Source organism: Coturnix japonica, unplaced genomic scaffold, assembly GCF_054131305.1.
Source record: "Coturnix japonica strain WE unplaced genomic scaffold, WE-NBRP24 Scf058, whole genome shotgun sequence".
Taxonomy (NCBI): Eukaryota; Metazoa; Chordata; class Aves; order Galliformes; family Phasianidae; genus Coturnix; species Coturnix japonica.
Window position 1 is genome coordinate 556,876 of NW_028188961.1, and position 10,976 is coordinate 567,851.

At 48.2% G+C, this 10,976-nt stretch overlaps 1 protein-coding gene and 1 long non-coding RNA gene across 8 annotated transcripts in view; one reads left to right on the top strand and one right to left on the bottom strand.

Annotated features, from left to right (window-relative positions):
- Window positions 1–2,542: 2,542 nt before the first annotated feature.
- On the top strand, window positions 2,543–3,268 carry LOC146751958 (uncharacterized). Its single transcript, XR_014941057.1, has 2 exons — window positions 2,543–2,591; window positions 3,119–3,268. It is a non-coding gene; the product is annotated as an uncharacterized LOC146751958 (long non-coding RNA).
- Window positions 3,269–5,368: 2,100 nt separating this feature from the next.
- The window catches only part of HSD3B7 (hydroxy-delta-5-steroid dehydrogenase, 3 beta- and steroid delta-isomerase 7), a 25,243-nt gene continuing 19,635 nt past the window's right edge, over window positions 5,369–10,976 (bottom strand). For 5 of the 7 annotated variants that reach the window (XM_085533235.1, XM_085533239.1, XM_085533234.1 and 2 more), the window contains one exon: window positions 5,369–5,789. In XM_085533235.1, the coding sequence (XP_085389361.1) occupies window positions 5,383–5,789 (407 nt within the window). In that variant the 3' untranslated portion in view covers window positions 5,369–5,382. Of the gene's footprint in view, window positions 5,790–10,160; window positions 10,301–10,976 lie in introns of those variants that run through there. The other 2 variants (XR_014941055.1, XM_085533236.1) reach the window with 2 other exon arrangements.

Below are 10,976 nucleotides of genomic sequence, written 5' to 3' on the forward strand. Positions count from 1 at the left end.
TCCTGGTGTCATTATGTCATTAATTAGCGTCGTGTTAATTGAGACTGGGGGCCAATGGGCGCCCATAGGGACCCATAGGGACCCATAGATTCCTATGGGAGCCTATAGATTCCAATGGGAGCCCATAGATTCCAATGGGAGCCTATAGATTCCTATGGGAGCCTATAGACTCCAATGGGAGCCCATAGATTCCAATGGGAGCCTATAGATTCCTATGGGAGCCCACAGATTCCTATGGGAGCCTATAGATTCCAATGGGAGCCCATAGATTCCAATGGGAGCCTATAGAATCCAATGGGAGCCTATAGATTCCTATGGGAGCCTATAGATTCCAATAGGAGCCTATAGATTCCAATGGGAGCCTATAGATTCCAATGGGAGCCCATAGATTCCTATGGGAGCCTATAGATTCCAATGGGAGCCTATAGATTCCTATGGGAGCCCATAGATTCCTATGGGAGCCTATAGATTCCTATGGGAGCCTATAGATTCCAATGGGTGCCCATAGATTCCTATGGGAGCCTATAGATTCCAATGGGAGCCTATAGATTCCTATGGGAGCCTATAGATTCCTATGGGAGCCCATAGATTCCTATGGGAGCCTATAGATTCCAATGGGAGCCTATAGAATCCAATGGGAGCCTATAGATTCCTATGGGAGCCTATAGATTCCAATAGGACCCATAGATTCCAATGGGAGCCTATAGATTCCTATGGGAGCCCATAGATTCCAATGGGAGCCTATAGAATCCAGTGGGAGCCTATAGATTCCAATGGGAGCCCATAGATTCCAATGGGAGCCTATAGATTCCTATGGGAGCCCATAGATTCCAATGGGAGCCTATAGATTCCTATGGGAGCCCATAGATTCCAATGGGAGCCTATAGATTCCAATGGGAGCCCATAGATTCCAATGGGAGCCTATAGATTCCTATGGGAGCCCATAGATTCTAATGGGAGCCTATAGATTCCTATGGGAGCCTATAGATTCCAATGGGAGCCCATAGATTCCAATGGGAGCCTATAGATTCCTATGGGAGCCCATAGATTCCAATGGGAACCTATAGATTCCAATGGGAGCCTATAGATTCCTATGGGAGCCTATAGATTCCAATGGGAGGCTATAGATTCCTATGGGAGCCCATAGATTCCAATGGGAGCCTATAGAATCCAATGGGAGCCTATAGATTCCAATGGGAGCCTATAGATTCCAATGGGAGCCTATAGAATCCAATGGGAGCCTATAGATTCCAATGGGAGCCTATAGATTCCTATGGGAGCCTATAGATTCCAATGGGAGCCTATAAATTCCTATGGGAGCCTATAGATTCCAATGGGAGCCCATAGATTCCAATGGGAGCCTATAGAATCCAATGGGAGCCTATAGATTCCTATGGGAGCCCATAGATTCCTATGGGAGCCTATAGAATCCAATGGGAGCCTATAGATTCCAATGGGAGCCTATAGATTTCAATGGGACCCATAGATTCCAATGGGAGCCTATAGTTTCCTATGGGAGCCTATAGATTCCTATGGGTGCCTATAGATTCCAATGGGAGCCCATAGATTCCAATGGGAGCCTATAGATTCCAATGGGAGCCCATAGATTCCAATGGGAGCCTATAGATTCCAATGGGAGCCCATAGATTCCAATGGGAGGCTATAGATTCCTATGGGAGCCCATAGATTCCAATGGGAGCCTATAGATTCCTATGGGAGCCCATAGATTCCTATGGGAGCCTATAGATTCCAATGGGAGCCTATAGATTCCTATGGGAGCCCATAGATTCCAATGGGAGCCCATAGATTCCTATGGGAGCCCATAGATTCCTATGAGAGCCTATAGATTCCTATGGGAGCCTATAGATTCCAATGGGAGCCTATAGATTCCTATGGGAGCCTATAGATTCCAATGGGAGCCTATAGATTCCTATGGGAGCCTATAGATTCCAATGGGAGCCCATAGATTCCAATGGGAGCCTATAGATTCCAATGGGTGCCTATAGATTCCAATGGGAGCCTATAGATTCCTATGGGAGCCTATAGATTCCAATGGGAGCCTATAGATTCCTATGGGAGCCTATAGATTCCAATGGGAGCCCATAGATTCCTATGGGAGCCCATAGATTCCAATGGGAGCCTATAGATTCCAATAGGAGCCCATAGATTCCAATGGGAGCCCATAGATTCCTATGGGTGCCTATAGAATCCAATGGGAGCCTATAGATTCCTATGGGAGCCTACAGATTCCAATGGGAGCCCATAGATTCCAATGGGAGCCTATAGATTCCTATGGGTGCCTATAGATTCCAATGGGAGCCTATAGATTCCAATGGGAGCCCATAGATTCCTATAGATTCCAATGGGTCCCCATAGATTCCTATGGGAGTCCATAGACTCCAATGGGTGCCCATAGACTCTAATGGCGGTCCTCCAAGCCACTAGGGGGCGCTACCCAAAGAGGCGCCCATAGACTATAATGGGAGCCCATAGATTCCAATGGGTTACTATGGGATCCTATGGGTGTCAATGGACAGTCCTCCAAGCCACCAGGGGGCGCTACCCAAAGAGGCGCCCATAGATTCCAATGGGTTCCTATGGGTTCCTATGGGTGTCAATGGGTTCCTATGGGCATGAATAGGTGCAGATGGGTTTCAATGGGTGCCAATGGGTGCCCATAGACTCCAATGGGAGCCCATAGGTGCCCATAGATTCCAATGGGAGCCCATATATGCCCATAGGTCCCCATAGATTCCTATGGGAGCCCATAGATCCCCATAGATTCCAATGGGAGCCCATATATGCCCATAGATCCCCATAGATTCCAATGGGAGCCCATAGATCCCCATAGATTCCAATGGGAGCCCATAGATCCCCATAGATTCCAATGGGAGCCCATATATGCCCATAGGTCCCCATAGATTCCAATGGGAGCCCATAGATCCCCATAGATTCCAATGGGAGCCCATATATGCCCATAGGTCCCCATAGATTCCAATGGGAGCCCATAGATCCCCATAGACTCCAATGGGAGCCCATAGATCCCCATAGATTCCAATGGGTCCCCATAGACTCTAATGGCGGTCCTCCAACCCACTAGGGGGCGCTACTCAAAGAGGCGCCCATAGACTCCAATGGGTCCCCATAGACTCTAATGGCGGTCCTCCAGCCCACTAGGGGGCGCTAGACTGCAATGCATTAGTTAAGCCCCCGGGCCCATTGCAATGTACGGCTCCGGGCGGTCCTCCAGCCCACTAGGGGGCGCTACCCGAAGAGGCGCCCATAGATTCCAATGGGAGCCCATAGACTCCAATGGATTCCTATGGGTTCTAATGGGTTCCTATGGGTGTCAGTGAGCTCCTATGGGTGTCAATGGGTTCCTATGGGCATCAATGGGTGCTGATGGGTTCCAATGGGTGCCAATGGGTGCCCATAGATCCCAATGGGAGCCCACAGGTGCCCATAGGCACCCATAAGTGCCCATAGACTCCAATGGGAGTCCATAGGTCCCCATAGATTCCAATGGGAGCCCATAGGAGCCCATAGGTCCCCATAGATTCCAATGAAAGCCCATAGATTCCAATGGGTGCCCATAGGTCCCCATAGATTCCAATGGGAGCCCATAGGAGCCCATAGGTCCCCATAGATTCCAATGGGTGCCCATAGACTCCAATGGGAGGCCATAGGTGCCCATAGATTCCAATGAGAGCCCATAGACTCCAATGGGAGCCCATAGGTCCCCATAGACTCCAATGGGAGCCCATAGGAGCCCATAGGTCCCCATAGACTCCAATGGGAGCCCATAGGAGCCCATAGGTCCCCATAGATTCCAATGGGTGCCCATAGACTCCAATGGGAGGCCATAGGTGCCCATAGGGGCCCATAGACTCCAATGTGAGCCCATAGGTCCCCATAGACTCCAATGGGTCCCCACAGATTCCAATGGGAGCCCATAGATTCCAATGAGAGCCCATAGATTCCAATGGGTGCCCATAGGTCCCCATAGATTCCAATGAGAGCCCATAGATTCCAATGGGTGCCCATAGGTCCCCATAGATTCCAATGGGAGCCCATAGGAGCCCATAGGTCCCCATAGATTCCAATGGGAGCCCATATATGCCCATAGATCCCCATAGATTCCAATGGGAGCCCATAGATCCCCATAGATTCCAATGGGAGCCCATAGATCCCCATAGATTCCAATGGGAGCCCATAGGAACCCATAGGTCCCCATAGATTCCAATGGGAGGCCATAGGTGCCCATAGGGGCCCATAGACTCCAATGGGAGCCCATAGGTCCCCATAGATTCCAATGGGAGCCCATAGACTCCAATGGGTCCCCATAGACTCTAATGGCGGTCCTCCAGCCCACTAGGGGGCGCTACTAAAGAGTCGCCCATAGACTATAATGGGTTCCTATGGGATCCTATGGGAGTCGATGGACAGTCCTCCAGCCCACTAGGGGGCGCTACTAAAGAGTCGCCCATAGACTATAATGGGTTAGTTAAGCCCCCGGGCCCATTGCAATGTACGGCTCCTGGCGGTCCTCCAGCCCACTAGGGGGCGCTACCCAAAGAGGTGCCCATAGATTCCAATGGGAGCCTATAGATTCTAATGGGAACCCATAGGTTCCTATAGGTGTCAATGGGTTCCTATAGGTGTCAATGGGTTCCTATGGGTTACTTTAGGTGTCAATGGGTTCCTATGGGTGCTAATGGGTAACAGGTGCCAATGGGTGCCCATAGTTACCCACAGGAGCCCATAGATTCCAATGGGAGCCCATAGACATCCATAGACACCCATAGACCCCCATAGATTCCAATGGGCACCCATAGACCCCCATAGACCCCCATAGACCTCCATAGATTCCAATGGGAGCCCATAGACACCCATAGACACCCATAGACACCCATAGTTTCCAATGGGAGCCCATAGACACCCATAGACACCCATAGATTCCAATGGGCACCCATAGTCACCCATAGGTCCCCATAGATTCCAATGGGCAGCCATAGACACCCATAGACCCCCATAGACCCCCATAGATTCCAATGGGAGCCCATAGACCCCCATAGACCCCCACAGACCCCCATAGATTCCAATGGGCACCCATAGACCCCCATAGACCCCCACAGACCCCCATAGATTCCAATGGGCACCCATAGACCCCCACAGACCCCCATAGACCCCCATAGATTCCAATGGGCACCCATAGACCCCCATAGACCCCCACAGACCCCCATAGACCCCCATAGATTCCAATGGGAGCCCATAGATTCCAATGGGAGCCCATAGACTCCAATGGGTCCCCATAGACTCTAATGGCGGTCCTCCAGCCCACTAGGGGGCGCTACTAAAGAGTCGCCCATAGACTGCAATGCATTAGTTAAGCCCCCTGGCCCATTGCAATGTACGGCTCCTGGCGGTCCTCCAGCCCACCAGGGGGCGATACCCGAAGCTCCGTCTCGGGGCGGAAGTGCGGACAGTGAACGGGGTACAAGCGGCGGCCGCGGTGTGAGGCAGCAGGAGCGGACCGGAAGTAGGCCTCAAACCGGAAGGGAGAAGGAGGCGGGACAAAGCCCAGAGAAACGCGTTCAGATTGGCCCAGAAGAACAAGAGGCGGCGCGGGATTGGTGGGCCGGTTAAACGGAGGCCCAATAGGAGAGCGGTAAAGGCGTCATATGACAGGTAGGGGGAGGAGTCGGTGCAGAAGAAGGCGCGGCCGCCGACGGAGGAGGGAGACAAGATGGCGGCGCGGCTGGCCAGGATGTGGAGCCAGGCCACGTTCACTGCGGGATAGAGGGGGGATTATATGGGATATATGGGGGTATATGGGGGATATAGGGGGGGATATGGGGTTATATGAGGGATATAGGGGGTTATATGGGGTTATATGGGGTTATATGGGGGATATATGGGGTTATATGGGGGGATACGGGGTTATATGGGGTTATATGGGGTTATATGGGGGATATATGGGGTTATATGGGGGGATACGGGGTTATATGGGGTTATATGGGGGGTATATGGGGTTATATGGGGTTATATGGGGGGATATGGGGTTATATGGGGATATATGGGGTTATATGGGGTTATATGGGGGTATATGGGGTTATATGGGGATATATGGGGTTATATGGGGTTATATGGGGGTTATATGGGGTTATATGGGGTTATATGGGGTTATATGGGGTTATATGGGGTTATATGGGGGGATATGGGGTTATATGGGGTATATAGGGGATATATGGGGTATATGGGGGATATATGGGGTTATATGGGGATATATGGGGTTATATGGGGGATATATGGGGGTATATAGGGGATATATGGGGTTATATGGGATATATGGGGAATATAGGGGGTATATATGGGGTTATATGGGGGGATATAGGGGATACATGGGGGTATATGGGGATATATGGGGTTATATGGGGGATATATGGGGTTATATGGGGATATATATGGGGCTTTATAGGGATATGGGGGGATATAGGGGGGATATATGGGGTTATATAGGGGATATATGGGGTATATGGGGTATATATGGGGTTGTATGGGGATATATGGGGGGATATGGGGTTATATGGGGTTATATGGGGGATATATGGGGTTATATGGGGTTATATGGGGTTATATGGGGTTATATGGGGGATATATGGGGTTATATGGGGTTATATGGGGGGATATGGGGTTATATGGGGTTATATGGGGGATATATGGGGTTATATGGGGTTATATGGGGTATATAGGGGGGGATATGGGGTTATATGGGGTTATATGGGGGATATAGGGGGGGATATGGGGTTATACGGGGTATATGGGGGATATATGGGGTTATATGGTGGATATAGGGGGATATATATGGGATATGGGGATATAGGGGGTTATATGGGGGATATAGGGGGTTATATGGGGGATATAGGGGGGATATGGGGGATATAGGGGGGATATGGGGTTATATGGGGGGATATGGGGGATATATGGGGTTATATGGGGTTATATGCGGGGATATGGGGTTATATGGGGGGATATAGGGGATATATGGGGTTATATGGGGTTATATGGGGTGATATGGGGTTATATGGGGGGATATGGGGTTATATGGGGATATATGGGGGATATAGTGGGTATATAGGGGATATGGGGATATATGGGGGGATATGGGGTTATATGGGGTTATATGGGGGATATATGGGGTTATATGGGGATATATGGGGTTCAATGGGGCTATATGGGGTTATATGGGGTATATAGGGGGTATATAGGGGGTATATGGGGTATATGGGGTATATATGGGGTATATGGGGTATATATGGGGTTATATGGGGGATATATGGGGTTATATGGGGTTATATGGGGGATATAGGGGGGATATGGGGTTATATGGGGGTATATGGGGTTATATGGTGGATATAGGGGGATATATATGGGATATGGGGATATAGGGGGTTATATGGGGGATATAGGGGGTTATATGGGGGATATAGGGGGGATATGGGGTTATATGTGGGGATATGGGGGATATTTGGGGTTATATGGGATATATGGGGTTCTATGGGGGGATATGGGGTTATATGGGGGATATAGGGGGTTATATGGGGGATATAGGGGGGATATGGGGGATATTTGGGGTTATATGGGATATATGGGGGATATATGGGGTTCTATGGGGGGATATGGGGTTATATGGGGGGATATGGGGTTATATGGGGGGATATAGGGGATATATGGGGTTATACGGGATATATGGGGAATATAGGGGGTATATATGGGGTTATATGGGGGGATATATGGGGTTATATGGGGTTATATGGGGGATATATGGGGGTATATAGGGGATATATGGGGTTATATGGGATATATGGGGAATATAGGGGGTATATATGGGGTTATATGGGGGGATATAGGGGATATATGGGGTTATATGGGGTTATATGGGGGATATAGGGGATATATAGGGCTATATGGGGTTATACGGGATATATATGGGGTTATGTGGGGGTATATGGGGGGATATAGGGGATATATGGGGTTATATGGGGATATATGGGGGGATATGGGGGATATATGGGGGTTATATGGGGGTTATATGGGGTTATATGGGGTTATATGGGGGGATATGGGGGGATATAGGGGATATATAGGGTTTATATGGGGTATATAGGGGATATATGGGGGTATATGGGGAGATATGGGGGATATAGGGGATATATAGGGGATATATGGGGTATATGGGGTATATATGGGGTTGTATGGGGATATATGGGGGGATATGGGGTTATATGGGGGATATATGGGGTTATATGGGGGATATATGGGGTATATAGGGCTATATGGGGTTATACGGGATATATATGGGATATATATGGGGTTATGTGGGGGTATATGGGGTTATATGGGGGGATATAGGGGATATATGGGGTTATATGGGGATATATGGGGTATATGGGGGGATATGGGGGATATATGGGGGTTATATGGGGTTATATGGGGTATATAGGGGGGGATATGGGGTTATATGGGGGATATATGGGGTTATATGGGGATATATGGGGGATATATGGGGATATATGGGGTTATATGGGGTATATATTGGGGTTATATGGGGTATATATGGGGTTATATGGGGATATATGGGGGGATATGGGGTTATATGGGGGATATAGGGGTTATATGGGGTTATATGGGGTTATATGGGGGATATATGGGGTTATGGGGTTATATGGGGGATATAGGGGGGGATATAGGGTTATATGGGGTTATATGGGGTATATAGGGGGGGATATGGGGTTATATGGGGTTATATGGGGTATATGGGGGATATAGGGGGGGATATGGGGTTATATGGGGATATATGGGGGATATATGGGGTTATATGGGGTTATATGGGGGGATATGGGGTTATATGGGGTTATATGGGGTTATATGGGGATATATGGGGGTATATGGGGTTATATGGGGTTATATGGGGGATATATGGGATATAAAGGGGATATATGGGGGTATATGGGGTATATGGGGTTGGGGTTATATGGGGATATATGGGGTTATATGGGATATATGGGGTTATATGGGGGATATATGGGGATATATGGGTTATATGGGGGATATATGGGGATATATGGGGTTATATGGGTATATGGCGTTATATGGGGTTATATGAGGGATATAGGGGGTTATATGGGGGATATAGGGGTATATATGGGGTTATATGGGGATATGTGGGGGGATATGGGGTTATATGGGGATATATGGGGGGATATGGGGTTATATGGGGTTATATAGGGGATATATGGGGTTATATGGGGTTATATGGGGGATATAGGGGATATATAGGGCTATATGGGGTTATAGGGATATATATGGGGTTATATGGGGTATATATGGGGTTATATGGGGGGATATGGGGTTCTATGGGGAGATATGGGGTTATATGGGGGATATAGGGGTTATATGGGGGTATATGGGGAGATATGGGGGATATAGGGGATATATAGGGGATATATGGGGTATATGGGGTTGTATGGGGATATATGGGGGGATATGGGGTTATATGGGGTTATATGGGGGGTATATGGGGTTATATGGGGGGATATAGGGGGTATATAGGGCTATATGGGGTTATACGGGATATATATGGGATATATATGGGGTTATGTGGGGGTATATGGGGTTATAAGGGGTTATATGGGGGTTATATGGGGTTATATGGGGTTATATGGGGGGATATGGGGTTATATGGGGTTATATGGGGTATATAGGGGATATGGGGTGTCTATGGGGGGATATAGGGGGGATATGGGGTTATATGGGGGATATAGGGGGATATATATGGGATATGGGGATATAGGGGGTTATATGGGGGATATAGGGGGTATATATGAGGGATATATGGGGGGTATATGGGGATATATGGGGTTATATGGGGTATATATGGAGTTATATGGGGGATATATGGGGCTTTATAGGGATATGGGGGGATATAGGGGGGATATATGGGGTTATATGGGGTATATAGGGGATGTATGGGGAATATAGGGGGTTATATGGGGATATATGGGGGGATATGGGGTATATGGGGGATATGGGGTTATATGGGGGATATATGGGGTTATATGGGGATATATGGGGTTATATGGGGGATATATGGGGTTATATGGGGATATATGGGGTTATATGGGGGGATATGGGGGATATATGGGTTCAATGGGGTTATATGGGGTTATATGGGGTATATAGGGGATATATGGGGTTATATGGGGTATATAGGCCAGGATGTGCATCCAGGCCACGTTCACTGTGGGGATATAGGGGATTTATATGGAATATAGGGGATATATATGGGATATGGGGTGGTTATGGGGGGATATAGGGGGGATATGGGGATATATGGGGTTATATGGGGGGATATGGGGTTATATGGGGTTATATGGGGGATATATGGGGTTATATGGGGGTATATGGGGAGATATGGGGGATATAGGGGATATATAGGGGATATATGGGGTATATGGAATATATATGGGGTTATATGGGGATATATGGGGTTATATGGGGGATATAGGGGGTATATAGGGCTATATGGGGTTATACGGGATATATATGGGATATATATGGGGTTATGTGGGGGTATATGGGGATATATGGGGTTATATGGGGTTATATGGGGGATATATGGGGCTTTATAGGGATATGGGGGGATATATGGGGTTATATGGGGTATATAGGGGATGTATGGGGAATATAGGGGGTTATATGGGGATATAGGGGGGATATAGGGGGTATATAGGGGATATGGGGTGTCTATGGGGGGATATAGGGGGGATATGGGGGGATATAGGGGGGATATGGGGTTATATGGGGGATATAGGGGGTATATAGGGGGTATATATGGGGTATATATGGGATATGGGGTCTCTATAGGGTTATATAGGGAGATATGGGGTCTCTATGGGGCGATATGGGGGGATATG